This window comes from Chiloscyllium plagiosum, unplaced genomic scaffold, assembly GCF_037043375.1.
Source record: "Chiloscyllium plagiosum isolate Xiang-an unplaced genomic scaffold, Cpla_swu_hap1 HiC_scaffold_1, whole genome shotgun sequence".
Taxonomy (NCBI): domain Eukaryota; kingdom Metazoa; phylum Chordata; class Chondrichthyes; order Orectolobiformes; family Hemiscylliidae; genus Chiloscyllium; species Chiloscyllium plagiosum.
The window spans coordinates 65,348,637-65,369,742 of NW_028270139.1; the positions used below are offsets into that span (position 1 = coordinate 65,348,637).

The following is a 21,106-nucleotide window of genomic DNA, read 5'->3' on the forward strand; positions in this document are numbered from 1 at the left end:
GTCTGAATAGACTGGGATTTTTCTCACTAAAGTATAAAAGGTCGAAGGGTGACCTTATAGAGGTTTGTAAAATCATGAGGGGCTTAGATAAGGTCTTTTACTTAAGGTGGGGAGTTCAAAACTAGGGGCATATTTTTAAGGTGAGAGGAGAAAGATTTAAAAATGGGACATGAAGAGCAACATTTTTTTCTACAGAGAGTAGTTAGTGTATGGAATGAACTGCCAGAGGGAGTGGTGGATGCGGGGTACAGTTACAAGGTTTAAAAGATATTTGGCTAAGTACATGATTAGGAAAGGTCTGGAGAGATATGGGCAAACACAGGCAGATGGGACTAGTTTAGCTTGGGGATATGGTCAGCATAGACTATTTAGACTGAAGGGTCTGCTTCCAAGCAGTTTAAATGTATGATTCTAATTATGCAGTGATGGATAGCTGGGCAGAATGTTAAAAAAAAAGAATAAACTAAAAGGTTAGAAACTTGGGGAAATTAGAGTACAAGACAAAAACTAGCTAGAAATATAAAAAGAGAGAACTCAAGTTTTTTTTAGAAATGGATAGAAGTTAACAAAATAAGTATTGGTACTATGCAGAATGAGTCCTCACTTGGGGAATTAATAATGAAAAATATTGAGCTGACAGATGAACTGAACTGGTTGGTCTTCACTTACATTTGAGAAATAGATGTAACTAAGAAACAGAAGGGAGGGAGGAACTTAGGAAAATTCCAAACTCCAGAGAAGTTGTACTGAGCAAATTCTTGGATTGCAGACTGACAAATTCCCAGATCGTGATTGACTTCATCCTAGAATCTTAAATATGGCTAGTTGGCGTAGCAGGTTCCATATTGGCATGGATAGAAAATTGACTCGCTACGAGAAGGTAAACAGAGTAGGCATAAATATGTCATATCCTGATTTGCAAGATGTATGAGTGATATTTCACAAAATCAGTGCTGAGGCCTCAAGATTTTACAATTTATATAAATGACATGAATGAAATGACCAAAGTTGGGTTACTAAATTTGTTAATGACAGAAAGATAGGGAGGAAAGTAAGTTATCAAGTGACAAAAGGAGGCTTAAAAAGGATATCAGATAGGTTAATAAAAGCAAAATACTGCAGAAGCTGAAAATGTGTAATAAACACAGAATGCTGCAGAAAATCAGCAGATCTGGCACCACCTGTCAAAAGAGAAACAGAGTTAACATTTTGAGTCCTCTATGGCTCTGCTTCAGAACTGGAAGTTGTTGAAAAATTTTTAAAAATATACATTTGACAGAGGAGGACATCCAGTTCAAAAGACAAAAGGAGTTGTTCATGGTGAAGAATGAAAGAGATGTAAAATAGTATAATTTAAGGTGTGGAAAGGGAGGGAAGAGATCCTCTATACAAAGATCAAAGTAAACAATACACCAACAAGGTACTTGGGGTGGGGAAGGAATGTCAGAAAAATGAATGACAGGTACAATGTGAGGATCTTTAAAATTACAAGTTATATACAGTTATAATTGAAAATGATATTCAACACATATAAATGGGAATTAGTAGATTTTGGTAGGAAGAATAAGGAGGTCACTTACTACTTGGAAGTTGGAAAGCTAGGCGACATTGAGTAACAAGGGAATCACCAAGTGCAAGTACACTAATTGATAAACATTGCTGACCAATAGAAAATGCAAACCAAGCACTTAGTTTTATTTCAAGAAAGTGATAGAATTGAAAATAGGAAGTAGCAAGTTATGTTAAACCTGTATTGAATCTTGGTCAGACCACACTTACAAGGTGAGCAGAAATGCATGCAATATTCAAGTATAGAGTTCAAGGATGATATCAGAAATGCATGAGGAACAGGTGGAATCGTCCTGCTCTAGAAAAAGGTGGCCCTAATAGAAGTTTTTAATAATACAAGATTGTTACCAAGAAATCCCACACGGAATTGGTGCCAAACCCACAGCATTTTGTATTGCCCAACTTCCGCTCTACTCATAGATATATTTACAGCTCATTCATAGGGTTCTTATCATTAATCACATAACCTGACTATGAAAAGGATCACACAGAGCAGGAAAGAACGTATGTAAAGGAAAAGTGTTTCTTTTTTAAAAACTTGTTTTACTTCAAGTCAGAAATTTTTTATTTGATTTGATTTATTACTCCTTCACGTGTACAGAGTGAAAACAGTTTTCTTACATGCTTTACAAGCAGATTGTACTACACAAGTGCATCAGGATAACAGAACAGAGTGCAGGATACAGAGTTACTGCTGCCGAGAAGGTGCATAGAGACATCAACATTAAAGAAGTCAATTCAGAAGTCTGATAATAGTAGGGACGAAGCTGTTCTTGAATCTATTTGTACACATATTCAAATTTTATATCTTCCGCCCTGTGGAAGAGAGACTAAGTATAAAGTGGAAGTATTTTTAATGAGCTGCTCCAGAGACATATTTCTGCTGTGGCAGGCTTATTGGCAGCAAACATGGAAGAAAACCAGTCTGTGGAGGAACTGTGGTAGTCTGCAAATCAACTCTGGGAAAAGCAAGCTGTAACTGAGACTCTAACTTAAGGTGAAAGGGAATTCAGAGTTGCTCTGTGAATCATAGACTTTCTACTGTGCAGAATGAGGACATTTTGCTCATCAAATCTGAACCAACCCTCCAAAGAGCATCCCACACAGACTCACCTAAACTCTGTAACCCTGAATAGGGTTTGTACCATGGCTAACACATTTAACGTGCAATCCATGGATGCGACAGGGTAACCTTTTTTTAAAACACACCCAATCCACCTAATCTGCACATCTTTGAACTGTGGGAGGAAACCCATACAGATATGGGAGAATGTGCAAACTCCACACAGACAGTCACCCAAGATGGGAATCAAACCTGGGTCCCTGGTGGTGAGGCAGTAGCGGTAAGCACTGTGCCACCCAAGTGGGGAGAAGGCAATGGAAGTAAGAGGGCAGAAAGGAAATCAGGCAATGACAAAGAGGAAGGGAATCATAGACAAGCCACTGGATCACTCATGCTAACTTTGTATTTCCCAAAAACCTTTGGCATTGATCAGAATCACAGCATTCCCTTATGGTCAGTCAGGACACTACAACTGGGTAATTGGAGAATCTGGGTGCTCAATTAGTTTGAACTCGCACTTCCATGCTGATAGCAGGATGGGAATTTATGTGCGAAAGAATTTTTTTTTTTTAAATTGCCTTTATGAAATTGTATTTAAATTTCTCCAGTAACATTAAAAAGAACTGCACGCTTTCAACACCAAACGTTTGCTAACAGTTCTAATGGAAACATTTGGAGGGCAAAGTTCCACTGATTATTTTCTTGAAATTAAAAGGAGCAGAGTACGGCAAACAAAACGGGTAGGAGAGGGAAAGGGCATAGTAAAAAGCAGGATGGCAATGTGGCATAGAAGGGGAGAGATTATATTACATTTATTATTGTCACACATATGCAGATACAGTGAAAAGTATTTTCTTGAGTGCTAACCGCACAAATCATTCCTTATATCAATACATAATAAAACAGAATGCACAACAAAGTGTTATAGCAATTAAGAAGGTGCAAAGAAAGGTCAAGTCTAATATACAAGAGGTCCATTCGTAAGTCTGATAATTGCGAGGAAGTAGCTGTTCTAAAACCTGTTGGTACATGTTTTCAAACTTATATCTTCTGCCCAATAGAAAAGAGTATAGCCAGAGTGGGACAAGTCTTTGATTATGTTGGCTGCTTTCCTGAGGCAGCAGGAAGTGTAGATGGAGTCAATGGAGAGGCGGCTGGTTTTCATGATGGACTGGGCTGTGTTCACAATTCTCTTAATTTCTTGCGATCTTGAGCAGTGCATTTGCCATACCAAGCTGTGATGCATCTGAAGAGGATGCATTCTATGTGCATCGGTTAGAGGTAAAAGGAGGTGGTTGAGAAAACTGAGATTGAAAGGAGGGAGGAGGGAGTGCAGGTAAAGGATATCAGCACATTTTGTATAATTGTTACAAGATACTGAATATTTTTCAAAATTTACCAAATACATTAAAGAAAAAAATAGAACCACAAAATTAGGGTAACTTATGAGCCCATCTTTCAGTGGAGTATTTCTGGGCTAATCTCCTATCAGTTTCACAATGCTAATTTTCTCAAGTTAAAAGGTTTCAAGTGACTGCAGTTTCAGGTAGTGTAACTTTAAAAAAGGTCTGGATAGCAGAGACTTCTACTTAGAATATTTTCAATCATCTTTCTCTATCAGTGACTTTGAATTATCTTCGAAAAAATGTCATTATTAGGGCTATTGTGTACATTATGGGTGGGTTGAGGGAACTTGGATGGTGCATGGAGAATGTTAGGGCTGGAGGGTCTCTGTCCCAGTTAGAAAAAACGAAGTCCTATTACATGAAGTTAAAAATCACACAACACCAGGTTATAGTTCAACAGGTTTATTTGGAAACACTAGCTTTCGGAGCGTTGCTCCTTCATCAGGTTGTAATAAACCTGATCAACTATAACCTAGTGTTGTATGATTTTATACACCCTAGTCCAACACTGGCATCTCCAAATCACTATTACATGAACACCCTCCGCCTCTGAACTTTCTCCCATATCAGCTGGCCCAACTCTGGTTTGTACTTGCATCCTCTCCTGCCAAGAATCAAAATTCCATCTTTCCTGGCATTTTCCCTGAAGCAGGTTTGTCAAGTTTGAACTATTCCAACTCCTGCTACCAAGCCATGTTCATAATTGATTGAAATGGAAACCAGCTCAGTGAACTTTATAAACGGTTTAACTTTATATGGCATAATAGGCTAAAATATGATACCAAACTAATGCATTTCTTCTACATTGTCAAAAATCACAATTTGGATTAAAATGTTTAGCTTCCAGACTTCCTGACATGATTTATTTGTATGAGTAAAATAACAGACTTTATTGAAAAGAATGAACATGATTAAGCAGTGGGAAATAGTAATTTAATAATCACCAAAAGTAGTCTAATTATTTATTTCAATCAGTACCTTCTATTTCCATTCATAGAAAACAAAAGCAATCTTTATTTCCATATTTATAACCATTTAATATTGAACAAAAAAGTGCATAGTAAAAGCCATTTTCCCAATAATAATGCTTAAAACTTTGAACAGCACTAATTACAATACTACAGCAAGGATCAAGCAAGCAGTCAATGTTAACAATTACATGATATCATCTTTTGGCATGTTTAGAATTCTAAATTACATATTTCCACTGTGAAAGAATCAATCCTCCTGTAACAATTGATAGCAGTAAGACAGTATTAGATACATTACAACTTTTAATTTAAGGAAGGCTTCCCCAAAGGTACTATCACCTTGTTCCTCTGCGTTGATCTTCACATCTTTTATCTTAGAAAACAGGCAGTCAAGTTGCCCGTTCATGTGTGGATTTTCAGTGTTATGAAAAAAAGTGTAGAGTATCCCATCCTTCCAACTTTTACCTGTCTTGTTATGGCCTGTGTTTGGTTCTTAGTTCTCGATCTCTCATATGGAGTTATAAAAGAGATTCTTCAAACTGATTGTGCATTTTCTGGTTTTTTTGGAATCCTACCATAATATTTTGATGAGATGACATAGCTACCCATTAAAATGTTATCAACTAAAAGTCTCAGTACAAGTTTACAGGTAGTGTACAATACACAGACATGAAAAAGAGGGTCAATCATAGACCTGAATCATGGAATAAAATAGTTCAGTGAAAATAATCAAATTAAGTGTTTTCCATTAAAAGTTGCCATTGAAATTGAACCAAAACAAGATATTAGAAACAAAATGACTTTCATGTACAAAGACAGCATCATTCTCTGTATTAAACTAAATTGGAGTTTTTCTGAGTAAAATGAAACATTTATCTCAGAAATTTATTGAAAATCATGTTAAGGTAATCTAGAGTTTGATATCTGTCACACCATTCAAACTAACAAACAGAAACATTTATATAAACTGAGAAATCAGTACAAACTAAATTACACTGTGGAACAAAAGAATTATGAGATTTCAGGTGGGAATTCATGACATGAACAGCTGACCCTTGGGGAAATAAGTTATTTTAAAAATAATTCAACAGCAGATTCTCTTTAAAACATGAAGCAGCATGAATTTAATATATCTGGAAGATCTGTTAAATTCATGGGACCAAAATACAAAATAAATGGTTAGCAGTATTTTCTTAAGATATTGACACAATCAAAATGGTTTCATTTTCATAATTTAGCTCACATTCCTATACTGATAAATTGTGAGGTTACATTTAATTTGTTTCCACTTCTTATAATGTACAAAGCATGGAACTGAGCACATTCAAACAGGAATTTACATCTGTTTTCAAATTCTCCAATAGAAAGTATTATTCACACAAGGATCACTCAGCTTACTTCTTAGATTAGATTACTTAGTGTGGAAACAGACACTTCGGCCCAACAAGTCCACACTGACCCGCCGAAGCGAAACCCACCCGTACCCCTAAATTTACCCCTTCACCAACACTACGGGCAATTTAGTATGGCCAATTCACCTGACCTGCACATCTTTTGACTGTGGGAGGAAACTGGAGCACCTGGAGGAAACCCACACAGACACGGGGAGAATGTGCAAACTCCACAGTCAGTCGCCTGAGGCGGGAATTGAACTTGGGTCTCTGACGCTGCGAGGCAGCAGTGCTAACCATTGTGCCACCATGCCGCCCATATTATAAAGGTTGAAAAAGATCTATTTCCATACTTCCAGAAAGTTTGATCCTCAGCTAAGATACATAATTATTCTGATAAAAAGTGGCCAAAGTCAGTGACTCCTTACCTGTCTCCTTTTAAGAAGTCACTGCACTATGTATACAACAATGGTTCTACCTCAGGCAAGTCATGAATTTGGTCTTTAATTTAGAATCCACCAATTAATAAATTACATGTTTGCTACAAATTACAAAAGTAAACGAACTTGAACTCCTCAGATGTAATGTGAACGAATGGTTCATGTATCATGAATTACTCTATTGAAGGGTTTTAATAAATTGGAGATACCCCTTTGTTACAAGGAAAATAATAACTGGTTATAACCAGTGTTGGGTGCAGATTGATTGCTGGTAAGTGTTCTGAATAAAATTTGTTTACAATGCGTTTCTACTCATCTCTCAACCTATTTAACTTACTGTAGATTAAATACTGTCACAAAGTAATTTTATTTTGAATAAGCTGTGTATTTAAACACCGAGAGATATGAGTTTACATTTACTTCAAACATGATCATTCATTTGAAATGTAGAATGATAGGACAATAGTAACCTGAACTACCACCGGTTTAGCTTTTTTCCAATTTCATCCTCTCATTAAGGTTTTGATCCATCTGATTTAACATGGTTAGTTTGGTGGCAATTCAACCGCAGGGAACTTCATAGCTGGGTTCAATGTTATCAACATCTGTACACATGAAATTCCTTTAAGCAAATTTGAGATAAAAACTTCCTTTCTCTTCACTTTAAATTTCATGCTTAAACCAGTTACTACAGCACAGACCAAAGGGCAAACATGGGACTTGTAAATCTGAAATTTTAAAAATGTCAAACAAAATCAGAAGATTTAAGCAGCATCTGTGGAGACAGAAACAGAGTTAATGATTCAAGTTATGATCTTGCTTCCAAACTGAAGGAGGCAGAAAGAGTGATGGGCTTTATGCTCTAGAAAAAGAACTAACAGTAAAACGATCAGATAATAAGGCTGCCAGAGAAAAAGGTAAAGGGAAAATGATAGTACTAAAGAGATATAGATGACGATTAAGTGTTAGTGGCAGAAACAGATCAGCTTTACCGAAAGCAAACCCATGTTAACAAGAAGTGTGTAGATAATCTAATCAAAATGGAGGACAGAATTGAATGCATTGTTGATTCCGGAAAGCTATAAAGCACTGAAGCACTGAAGAAAATAAGGTGCCATCTTTTCAAATCCATGCGTCTTTCCTATCCAATTGTAGTTGTAACACTTGTCCTCTTTTTCTCCTTCCTTGTCACTGTCCAAGGTCCCAAAGACACCTTTCAGATGAAGCAGCTTTTTACTTGTACTTCAATCTAGTTTATTGTATTCACAGCTGACAATGCAGGCTGCTCTACACTGGTAAGAATACATGCAGACTGGGTGACTACTTTGTAAAACACATCTGTTCTGTCTACAAGAATGACACCTACCTTTTAATCGTTTGCCACTTCTGTATGTCACCTTGCTTGCTTCTGTTTTGCGCCTCCTGCAGTGGTTCAGTAAAGCCTCATGCAAGCTGGAGTACATCATCTCATTTTCCAATTAGGTACTTTACAAGCATCAGGACTCAACAACTTCAGACCACAAACTCTGTTCTCCATTTACCTCCATTCCCAGTTATGGTTTTCTCAGAACTAATCAATTTTCTGCCATTAATACCTACTATTCATCTATATCACATCTCTACCATTACTAGCAGACATTTTGCATCTTGCAGAGGGATATCTTTACCATTTGTTCTACTGGCTCCTCCCTGCCCCTCTCTATAGTACAAACTCATGACTTTTCCCTCACTTCTGAAGAAGAGTCCTATTCAACTTGAAATAACTCTGTTTCTCTCTCCATGAACGTTGCTAGATCTGCTGCATTTCTCTAGTACTTTATTTTCATTTCAAATCTCCAGCATTTGCAGTATTATGCTTTTACTCTGGTAATGTGTATGTCTCACACACAGTCCCTTTTCCTGAAGAAGGGCTTATGCCCGAAACGTCGATTCTCCTGCTCCTTGGATGCTGCCTGACCTGCTGCACTTTTCCAGGAACACATTTTTCAGCTCTGATCACCAGCATCTGTAGTCCTCACTTTCTCCTAGCCCCTTTCAAGTCATCAATACAACTGACTACCAGATGTGGTAGTACCAACACTTCCTGTAAAAATTGACACTTTTAAACTTGGGTATGAAGTAATTCAATAGAATGTAAAAAAAATCACAAACATCAAATGGAGAAAACTATACATAACACACAACCTGGCACCATGCTAATATGAATCTTCTGGTAGTGGACTATGTCTGGAATAAGCTATCTTCCAGTTGAACATGACAAATTGGCAGCAGCTACTCAATGGTGTTGGCACTGGAATCTTAACAAAAGTAGGCAGAAGATCCTCATGATAGACAGCTATTGTGAGATTTTTTTAAAAAATAATACATTTGCAATATAGGTTGGCACCAAGACAATTGTAACTATACTGACCTCAGAATACCAGAACATTTAATTTAAGCATACTGATAAACTTGAAAGTGGGGTACGGTGGGTGGGGAGGTCTGGAATGTACTGCATCATACAGGAAAGTAATAAAAATGTTCAAGTAGTCTCCAAGTATAACTGTTACAAAAGGATTGTTGGATAGAGATCTCAAAGGAGGTAAAAGATCTACTGTTATTAAAAACTTAAAAGGAACAACCAAAATAGAAGTTTCAGTTAGTAATGCTCAACCGACTTACCCACCCTCCACACCCTCTCACCCCATAATCACTTAAAATGCTGACACACATACAAGTTAACAGTTTAGTGTTACTGGGGCCACAAACATCTGATTTGCTTGGTCCTGTTTGTGTTATGTGATGGTCCAGTGCCAGATGTGCACATATCTCACTGTCCCTGTGCAATTCAAAGGAAAAATCATCTGCACTGTCCTCAATCGGGTAAAAATCAGCTATTCTATAGGAATACTGAACCAGCATTCAAAGTTGCTTTTGTAAAAGGAAATGACTTCATTAGTTTCAAATATATAAGTTTGAATTTGTAAGTGGTACAATTCACTGTTCAACTGTTAAGATCAATGTTCTATATTTAGTACTTAAGAAAATATCAGTAAAATATAAGTAAACTAATAAGAGTTTGAGAGTTATTCAGGCCACAGTCAATGATTTGGTCATTGGTTTCTTGACTGAATTGCAAGATATGCACAAAGTTAATCCACTGGTGGAGCAGGGGGATCTTGTCTTGGATTCTGGAAAATAAATTGAATTGCATTATTTACACATCCTCAGCAATATTGGCTTATTTGACCATTTTTAACAGTATATACTATCAATATTCAATTGGTTCCAAAAATACACGATCAGACAGCAAAATGTTGCAATATAAATTTGGAATGAATATTGTTTACCTCATCACTAGAATGCTGCAGGGTAAATAAATAGAAAACATTTGACAAGTGCTCCAAAATACCGTTGTAAATCTCAGATTTTTGAAGTAGTATGTGCAGCATTGATTAATTTAAAAAAACACAGGTTGCAGCAGTCATGAATCAATGAAACAAGACCAACCTACAGGTCATTGAAATACACAAAACAGGAATGTGGGCAACATGGTGGATTAAAATGCATGTTTTTAAAAAACAGCATGCTCTGACAGTAGTGGCTCATAGCAGCATTGGTCCAATTTAAATATGCAAAGAGAAATCTTGCCCCTTGTAAAAATGACTAAATTTGGATACAAGTATATATAGGGAACACAAAAGTTTATTTTGCTCATACAATGGGGAAATACGAGAAGAAAGACTAGCCTTTATACAAATGTCTTTCACAACTACAGGATGAGCTTAAACCTTCTTCAGACAATGAAATACTTCTGGTCGGTGCTGCAATTCAAGAAAAACAGCAGCCAATTTCCACAGCAAAACCCTGTTGGGATGCTATAATATCGAGCTAATCTGTTTATGTGACATTAATTGGGAGATAAACATTGCCCAAGACTCTGTCATGAGATCCAACTGAAAAGAAAAGATGAAGTCTTAGTTTAATATGTTATCAGAATCTCTGACAGTGCTAAGTCCTTCTGTACTCTAATGTCCTCAATTTCTGTCCTCAAATCCTTGAAATGACAATTTCATGACTCGAGTGTGAATGTTCCTGGAAATTGGTCAGCATGAGTAAGCAGGAGCAGAACTCGAATGAAATGTTAATTTTCCAAGTGCATCCAAGCATCATAATTGTGGGCTTTGCTTGCCCCTCCCAAATGGTACACTGCACTTCAATTCCTGGAACCTATTGTGGGGCATCAACCAATATTCCAGCTAGTCAATTTTGTTTCAAGCAACAAATAGTTAACTCCCCATTGGAAGCTTTTAATGACACAAAGTAACTGATTTTCTTTTCACATGGACACTTGAGCATCTTTGTGAATTCCCTTTGGCCATACACAGTGGAATCAGACTCTTTAAATATTTTCAAGGCAGAAACGGACAGATTTTTGATCCCAAGAGGATGAAACATTATCAGGGATTTGCAGGAATGTAGAGTTCAGATCAGCAAGGATCTTAGCGAACAGCAGAGCAGGCTGGAAGGACTGAGTGGTCTACTCTTGCTCATCTATCATTATGTATAAACACCTTGCCCATCATTTTAGGTGCAGAGTTTGTAGTTGCTCTTGCTTCAGACCTGGAAATAGCAATGAACAAATTCCCAAATATATCTTTCAAAAGGAATCTCAATTCAACAATTACATGCAAGTCTTTTTAATTCCCGGTAGATTCAGAAACACTGCCACTGGAATAACTTAGATCATGAAATAATGGGCGCATTCTGGAAAACCTGATGTCACACATAGGATGCAACTGAGCATTTGGGTAACTTACAAACATCACTATGTAGAATGAATAAGCAAAAGGTAACTTTGTGAAAGTAATCTGAACTAACTTACATTCTGTGGCCCATGTGTTTTTCCACCTGTTTGATATCCTCTCAGACTAGCAGGTCTCATCAGGAATAAAACAAGGGCAATAATCACCCAAGCCATAATAATCATAGACAATGTTATTCCACTGTCATTGGAAGCATTTGGTCCAGGCACTATAGGAACAGAACAGATCAAATTACTGTACTATTTGACATAATGGGAGAATGTTCGACTTGATGCATCCATTTGGGTGCAACAGATTTTATGTCATACTCACTATTACTACATACTTAAGCCAAATAACATGATATTCGGTGGGTGTGTAAAGAAGTTTTCCACCTGACTCTCTACGTTTCCTGCTAAACATGCCTAGTTAAAATTGCTGTTTTGAAAAGTAGATATTGGATCTTTAGGAGCATGCCAATGTCAAGCAGGCAGTTTCCAACTCTTTTTTTGTTTATAAAAACAATGGGAGTATTTCCATCAGCAAACATCTACTCACTCACACCAAGTGAAACTGTAATGAAACTTGTAGTTTTGTACACAAGTGGGAACATCCCATTATTACTAAAGAATATGGGGAAGGAATTAAGTACCATCACTACCATTAGGGAAGTAGCAGTAGACAAACTATGGGGCTGGAGACAGATAAGTCCCCTGATCCTAATGGCTTGCACCCTAGGATCCTAAAAGAAGTAGCTACTGAGATAATGTGTTGGTTGTAGGTTTCCAAAAATCCTTGGATTCTGGAGAAGTACTGGAAGATTGGAAAACTACCAACGTGACATCCTATTCAAAAAGTGAGGTAAAAAGAAGGCAACTAAGTTTATTAGCCTAATATCTATTATTAAGGAAGCAACAGCATATTTGGAAATTAATCTATCAAGCAGAATCAGCATTGCTTCACAAAAGGGAAATAGTGTCTGCCTAATTTATTAGTATTTTGAGGAAGTCTCAACCAGAGTGGATAAAAGAAACCTGACTTATATTTGGACATCCAGAAGACGTTTGACATGGTTCCGGACAAAAGATTGAATCATAAGAAAAATGCCCATGGTGCTGGAGGTGATATATTGGTGTGGATAGAGAATTGGCTAATTGACAGGAAATAGTGAGTGGAGATATGGGCTTTTTCCAGGTTGGCAATGAGGTAACACAAGGGGGGTTACTACTGAGGTTCCACAAGGATCAAGTGCTGGGACCACAACTGTTTACAAATATATTAATGTTTTGAAGGGGGGAAGCAAATGTATTGTAGCCAAATTTGCAGACGACATAAAAATGGTGGAAAGACAAGGTGTGAGGGGGATACATACAGTTTACAGACAGATACTAATAGATTAAGTAAGTAGACAAATGGAGTATCATGTGGGAAAATGTAAAGTTGTTCATTTTGGAAGGAGAACAAGAGAACAGTATTAATTAAATGGAGAAAAACTGCAGAAAGCTGCTATACAAAGTGAGTTGGGGCTCCTTATCCCTGAAACACAAAAGCTAGCACACATGCAGCGGGTAATCATGAGGGCTTATGGAATATTGACCCTTATTTCAAGGGGGTTGGAGTACAAGAGTAGGGGAGTCTTACTGAAACTCTACAAGGCACTGCTGAGACTACATCTGGAGTGCCGGGAGCAGTTTTGGTCTCTTTACTTAGGGGACAGATATTGTTTCATTGCAGACAGTTCAGAGAAGGTTCACTACGATGATCCCTGGAATGCATGCATAGTCTTATGAGCAAAGGTTAAACAGGTTGGGATTCTGTTCATTGAAATTTAAAAGAATAGAAGAAGTGATCTAATTGAATCATATAGCATTCTTAAGGGACCAAAAGAGAAAATGTTGGAAAATCTCAGCAGATCTGGCAGCATCTGTAAGGAGAGAAAAGAGCTGACGTTTCGAGTCTAACTGACCCTTTGTCAAAGCTTAAGGGGTTTGGCAGGGTAAATGTAAGAGGCCATTTCCCTCAGGAGAATTTAGGACGAGAGAGCATAGTCTCAGAACAAAAGTTGCTAATTTAAGACTGAGACAAGAAGCAATTTCTTCCGGGGTTTTAAGGTCTTTGGAGCTCCTTGCCAAGAGAGCTGGGGGTCAGAGATATTGTACATTTAAGGCTAAGATGAATAGATTTTTGATCAGTAGGCAAATTAAGAGTTGTGGAGAAAACATAGGAAAATGGATGCAAGAAATATTAGATCGACCATGAACCTAATAAGTGGTGGAGTAGGTGTGAGCAGCCATTGATGGTCTACTTAAGTTCCTATTTCTTATGGTCTTATTGACAGTGAGCAGCAATTAATGTATGTTGCAAAGATCTGGTGAAACCCAGAGATCCATTTAGAAAAATATCAAGGATATGTTCTTAAAAATAAGTGTTTTGTGATCAACAAAATGTATTTGGACCTATGATGTAAAGGCCAAACTACTTGTAAACACCTTACTTTTTTATTTGTTTTGGTTTTGATTTTGGGCGCAGTTGGATTTTACAATGAAGAAGTGAAGAAGGAATCACTGTACATCTAATGCACGATCAATGACAGATGAGAACACTTCATCAATCCCAAAGCTGTTCTGTAGAATGGACAAACAGGAGTAGTGGTTTTGGAATGGTAGGGCATTCATCCCTAATGCCTTGCAACCTCAAGTGGTAAGCTTTGTTAGTGTTATGACATGGAGGTGGACTCCTCTGTTAACTAAACCAAATACTGCAGAAAAGTTCACCTTGCCTCGTAATCTATTAAAATTTGAGTGACAGAGAGCTCCAAAATTCCACAATTTAAAGAAAATAACATCTCTTTTTTTATTTTAAAAGTGAACATTAAACAACAATTCACAACTATAAGCCCCCCCTTTCTCTTAACTGCTTAGTATCTGCCTCCAATACTATAACAATATGTTGTTCCAATAAGACACTTCTTAAAATTACATCAACTTAATTTCAAAACTACATAGCCATTTCTGTCTTTCCTCTTCCAGCTGAGGATCTCCTCAGGTCATCATGTTTCTTTTTACTGCAAGTATGTTTCATCTGAAAAATTACCTTTGATAGAGCGTGTTTCCTAATTTCTTGGAGAGCAAAATGTTAGCTCTCCATGCGTTTCTCTCGCAACTGTGATTGCTCTGACCAATTTTCAAGAATGTCCACATTTTATACCCCCCCCACAACAGATCGCCTCATTGGTTTGATGTTGGCAAAACAAATTCAAAGTCTGTTGGGTTTTAGTATCTTGGGGAATAATTTAAACTGATTAGTTAAATTTGAATTGTTGCCAAAACAGCAACCAAAACCCAGGTATCCATTTTACAGCCAAATGTTACATATTTTCAACTTTCCAGTATACTCTAGGACTGTCATGTAGTCATATACACAGGTGCTTACAATCTTTCAGTTCAGTTCTCTCTCTCAAAGATACAGTACATGTTTTCATCTTCATAATATTAGTAACACTCTTTGTTCTTCCCTCAGGTTGATGGGGTGGGACTCTTTTTCCAAAGAATATGGTGACTCACACCCCCAGATCCCCTTTCTCCCCTGGATTCTCTCCCCCACTGTTCCCATGTTGACTTATCTTATTTTGGGGGGTTGGCAATCATCTCTGTCAATCCTCTTGGCTAATGTACACAGCCAGCTACTCCTAACACCAGGATGATAGTGGTCGCCGTGCCCTCTTTATCAGAGGGTTTGTTAACCATTCTTTTGCAGATCAAACAAATTATTTTCCCAAATACTACACTATTGATAGAGTTTATATGACAAATTGTTGACACTTGCTCAATGGCATATCGTGACCTTGGAGATTTTTGTGATTCCTACCTTTGTTTATGCTAGAAATTTAGAAAGTCAATTACTATAATAGCAATTAAATGAAATCTCATGCTATATAGCAAATACTAAGGAAATTTAGATTTAAAGGAATCCTAGTTTCCAAACCAACAACCGAACTCAGTGGAGAATGTGCTGACACTGGCCCATAGCTAATACAGAACCATTGTACTCTAAACTTTGTGTCTTTCAATGTAGATTATACTAAAGACAGTTATCTCTAAAGATCTCTCAAATTCTGTTGTACGAAAAAAAACCTGTGCCAAAACAATTCCTTATTTGTCAAAAATTGCTATCCTCAATTTTTCCAACTATTAACTTTATTGCAAACAGTGGGGAAAGAATCAAGTCAGCATATCAGTAAGTATAATGCATTAATGATTAATTTTTACCTCTTACTCCTTAAACAAGCTAATGTCCAGACCGTATGCAAAACCATTAAGCACAGTGCAAAATAACTGCATTTCATACTAGAAGCCCAAGGTGCACAGCACCTAAAGTTGTTGTCATAACTACATCATTAGTGCTAGTATAAATCATTTAAATTTACAAGTAAACCAAATGAGCATAAATACTGAAAGATGAAAAAAAACACAGGAAATTCAATTTAATGCATAGGTGGTCTCTATTTAGCCTTGAATAGAAAAAGGAATTGTTACAGATGCACTCTCAGAATTCAGGTCAGATACTTTACATTTTTCAGGTCAATTGTTTCCATTTGTGCTCTGGCAAGTTCCAAGGGTACATGACAAGGTGAATGCTGAGACGATGCCTCACCCTCAAACACAGTGGACTCCCATTTAAGATGGAGATGAGAATTTCTTTCTCCAATGCTCATTGGTATTGAATTTCTCTTCCCCAGAGGCAGGTCAATGAATGTGTTTGAGACAACGTTAAATAGAGTCTTAATTATTAGGCAAGTCAAAGGTTATAGGCAATAGACAAGAAGTAGAGTTGAGATCACAATCAGGCATGACCTCATCAAATGCCACAGCAGGTTCGTGAACTGACAGACAATCAAGAAACTGCCATGTACTCCTTTGCTACTTGAGCAGTAGAAATGATCTGTATCACAATTCCCTAATTGTCAAGAAGGATTCCCAAACATTTACATGTCTGGATTTCAAGAAACAAACAGAAATACAACTGCTTTCCCACATCTGCATTAATTTTCTGAAGTTCCTTACATGGAGAGGACAGTTCAGGAGAGAGAGAGAGTGTGAGAGAACCTGCACAGTTACTGCTTTTACTGTTTTGAATTCATGTATTGCTGGACATCGGAATGCGTCTGGGAAAATTAACCAATAGTGAAATTCACAACTAATCTTGGAGGAACCTGTTTGGGCAAAGTTCACAGCACAGAATCAGGTAAGTTAATCGTTGTTTTAAGTGTGTCCAACAGAAAGGCTGCAGTAGTGATTAGAGTGGGTTCTTTCTTGATTATATGTTTTTGGAGCTATGTCTCTTGATTAAACTTAAAATATAAGCCATAACTATTCATTTAACCTGGGGCAGTGTTTGTAGAGGAATAAGACGGTGTTATTTTCTGGGTCTGTAGATTGTGAAGGAGCAAAAATGGCCTTTGCAGTGATATGTACTTATAGAACATAGAACATAGAAGAATACAGCGCAGTACAGGCCCTTTGGCCCTCGATGTTGCGCCGATCCAAGCCCACCTAACCTATACTAACCCACTATCCTCCATATACCTATCCAATGCCCGCTTAAATGCCCATAAAGAGGGAGATTCCACCACTGCTGCTGGCAGGGCATTCCATGAACTTACGACTCGCTGAGTGAAGAACCTACCCCTAACTTCAGTCCTATATCTACCCCCCCTTAATTTAAAGCTTTAAACTCCCACATCTTGTCAGATGTGGGAGTTTAAAGAAGTTTAAGGGTCACTGCAGATTATATCTGCCATAAATGTTGTTGGATATAAATCTTATCAGATCGAATGGATCGGTTGGAGAGACAGAAGCAATGAGGAATTTGCAACAGCAACAGTGTGTGATGGATGGCAGTTATAGGAAAGGGGAAAGTCTCAGATACTATAACAAAGATGGGTTAACTCCAGGAAAGGTAACAGAGGTAGGCAGCTAGTGCAGGAGTCTTTTGTGGATATACCCATTTCAAACAGGTATACTGTTTTGGAAAATGTAGGGGGTGATGGATTCTCAGGGGAACGTAGCATGAACAGCTAAGTTTCGGGTATTCAGACTGGCTCTAATGCAACGAGGGGTACGTCGGCTTCTGAGATATCAATTGTGTTAGGGGATTCTATAGTCCGAGGTACAGACAGACGTTTCTGTAGCCAGCAGCGAAAAAGCAGAATGGTGTGTTGCGTCCCTGGTGCCAGGATCAATGATGTCTCAGAGAGGGTGCAGAATGTTCTCACAGGGGAGAGGGGCTAGCAAGAAATCACTGTCCACATGAGAACCAGCAACAGAGGAAGGGAAAAAGTTGAGATTCTGAAGGGAGATTACAGAGAGTTAGGCAGAAATTTAAAAAAGAGGTCCTCGATAGTAGTAATATCTGATTACTCCCAGTGCTGCGAGCTAGTGAGGGCAGGAATAGGAGGATAGAGCAGATGAATGCATGGCTGAGGAGCTGGTGTATGGGAGAAGGATTCACATTTTTGAATCATTGGAATCTCTTTTGGGGTAGAAGTGACCTGTACAAGGAGGACGGATTGCACCTAAATTAGAAGGGTACTAATATACTGGCAGGGAAATTTGCGAGTGCTGCTCGGGAGGTGAAGGGGGTGGGACCCAGGGAGATAGTGAGGAAAGAGATCAATCTGAGACTGGTACAGTTGAGAACAGAAACAAGTCAAACAGGCAGGGACAAGGGAGGACTAATAAACTGCATTTATTTCAATGCAAGAGGTCTAACAGGGAAGACAGATGAACTCAGGGCATAGTTAGGAACATGGGACTGGGATATCACAGCAATTACGGAAACATGGCTCAGGGATGGGCAGGACTGGCAGCTTAATGTTCCAGGATAGAAAAGGAGGCAAGAGAGGAGGGGAGTGGTATTTTTAAGGAATAGGATTACAGCTATGCTGAGGGAGGATATTACTGGAAATACATCCAGGGAAGTTATTTGGGTGGAACTGAGAAATAAGAAAGGGATGATCACCTCTGGGTGCTCCGGTTTCCTCCCACAGTCCAAAAATGTGTAGGCTAGGTGAATTGACCATGCTAAATTGCCCGTAGTGTTAGGTGAAGGGGTAAATGTAGGGCAATGAGTCTGAGTGGGTTGCTCTTCGGAGGGTCGGTGTGGACTTGTTGGGCCAAAGGGCCTGTTTCCACACTCTAAGTAATTTAATCTAAAACCTTATTGGGATTGTATTATACACCCCCTAATAGTCAGAGGATAATTGAGAAACAAACTTGTAAGGAGATCTCAGCTATCTCTAAGAATAATAGGGTGGTTATGGTTGGGAATTTTAACTTTCCAAACATAGACTGGGACTGCCATAGTGTTAAGGGTTTAGATGGAGAGGAATTTGTTAAGTGCGTACAAGACAATTTTCTGATTCAATATGTGGATGTACCTACTACAGAAGGTGCAAAACTTGACCTACTCTTGGGAAATAAGGCAGGGCAGGTGACTGAGGTGTCAGTGGGAGAGCACTTTGGGGCCAGCGACCATAATTCTATTAGATTTTAAATAGTGATGAAAAAGGATAGACCAGATCTAAAAGTTGAAGTTCTAAATTGGAGAAAGGCCAATTTTGACAGTATTAGGCAAGAACTTTTGAAAGCTGATTGGGGGCAGATGTTCACAGGTAAAGGGACGGCTGGAAAATGGGAAGCCTTCAGAAATGAGAATTCAAAGAAAGTATATTCCTGTCAGGGTGAAAGGAAACGCTGGTAGGTCTAGGGAATTGGATGACTAAAGAAATTGAGAGTTTGGTTAAGAAAAAGAAGGAAGCATATGTCAGGTATAGACAAGATAGATCGAGTGAATCCTCAGAGTATAAAGAAAGTAGGAGTATACTTAAGAGGGAAATCAGAAGGGCAAAAAGGGGACATGAGATAGCTTTGGCAAATTGAATTAAGGAGAATCCAAAGGGTTTGTACAAATACATTAATCTGTTTCCATGCTGTACATCTCTATGACTCTATGACAAAAGGGTAACTAGGGAGAGAATAGGGCCACTCAAAGATCAGCAAGGAGGCCTTTGTATGGAGCCGCAGAAAATGGGGGAGATACTAAATGAGCATTTTGCATCAGTATTTACAGTGGAAAAGGATATGGAAGATATAGACTGCAGGGAAATAGATGGTGACATCTTGCAAAATGTCCAGATTACAGAGGAGGAAGTGCTGGATGTCTTGAAATGGGTAAAGGTGGATAAATCCCCAGGACCTGATCAAGTGTACTCAAGAACTTTATGGGAAGCTAGAGAAGTGATTGCTGGGCCTCTTGCTGAGATACTTGTATCATCGATAGTCACAGGTGAGGTGCTGGAAGACTGGAGGTTGGCTAACGTGCTGCCATTATTTAGGAAAGGTAATAAGGACAAGCCAGTGAACTATAGCCCAGTGAGCCTGACCTTGGTGGTGGGCAAGTTGTTGGAGGGAATCCTGAGGGACAGGATGTACATGTATTTGGAAAGGCAAGGACTGACTCAGGATAGTCAACATGGCTTTGAAGAAGTAACAAAGAAGATTGATGAGGGCAGAGCAGTAGACGTGATCGATATGGACTTCAGTAAGGTGTTCGACAAAGTTCCCCAAGGGAGACTGATTAGCAAGGTTAGATCTCATGGAATACAGGGAGAACTAGCCATTTGGACACATAACTGGCTCAAAGGTAGAAGACAGAGGGTGGTGGTGGAGGGTTGTTTTTCAGACTGGAGGCCTAACCAGTGGAGTGCCACAAGGATCGGTGCTGGGTCCTCTACTTTTTGTAATTTACATAAATGATTTAGATGCGAGCATAAGAGGTACAGTTAGTAAGTTTCCAGATGTCACCAAAATTGGAGGTGTAGTGGACAGCGAAGAGAGTTACCTCAGATTACAACAGATTAAATAGCAGGACGTATACACTTAATGGTAAGGTCCTATGGAGTGTTGCTGAACAAAGAGACCCAGGAGTGCAGGTTCATAGCTCCTTGAAAGTGGAGTCACAGGTAGATAGGATAATGAAGAAGGCGTTTGGTATGCTTTCTTTTATTGGTCAGAGTATTGAGTACAGGAGTTGGGAGGTCATGTTGCAGCTGTACAAGACATTGGTTAAGCCACTTTTGGAATATTGCGTGCAATTCTGGTCTCCTTCCTATCGGAAAGATGTTGTGAAACTTGAAAGCGTTCAGAAAAGATTTACAAGGATGTTGCCAGGGTTGGAGGATTTGAGCTATAGGGAGAGGCTGAACAGGTTGGGGCTGTTTTCCCTGGAGCGTTAGAGGCTGAGGGGTGACCTTATAGAGGTTTGCAAAATTATGAGGGGCATGGATAGGGTAAATAGGCAAAGTCTTTTCCCTAGAGTCGACGAATCCAGAACGAGATGGCATAGGTTTAGGGTGAGAGGGGAAAGATATGAAAAAGACCTAAGGAGCAACTTTTTCACACAGAGGGTGGTACGTGTCTGGA

General features: G+C 38.5%; 1 protein-coding gene and 1 long non-coding RNA gene across 5 annotated transcripts in view; one reads left to right on the top strand and one right to left on the bottom strand.

The window, feature by feature from the left end:
• The window catches only part of LOC148152133 (uncharacterized), a 68,063-nt gene that overhangs the window by 10,412 nt on the left and 36,545 nt on the right, over nt 1–21,106 (top strand). For 2 of the 3 annotated variants that reach the window (XR_015757237.1, XR_015757239.1), the window contains exons 2-4: nt 11,534–11,671; nt 12,406–12,485; nt 14,154–14,324. This is a non-coding gene — a long non-coding RNA (uncharacterized LOC148152133). The remainder of the gene's footprint in view (nt 1–11,533; nt 11,672–12,405; nt 12,486–14,153; nt 14,325–21,106) is intronic. The other variant, XR_015757238.1, reaches the window with a different exon arrangement.
• The window catches only part of smim14 (small integral membrane protein 14), a 52,073-nt gene continuing 35,921 nt past the window's right edge, over nt 4,955–21,106 (bottom strand). For both annotated transcript variants that reach the window (XM_043692823.2, XM_043692824.2), the window contains exons 4-5: nt 11,705–11,853; nt 4,955–10,010 (exon numbers count right to left, since the gene is read on the bottom strand). In XM_043692823.2, the coding sequence (XP_043548758.2) occupies nt 9,972–10,010; nt 11,705–11,853 (188 nt within the window). In that variant the 3' untranslated portion in view covers nt 4,955–9,971. The remainder of the gene's footprint in view (nt 10,011–11,704; nt 11,854–21,106) is intronic.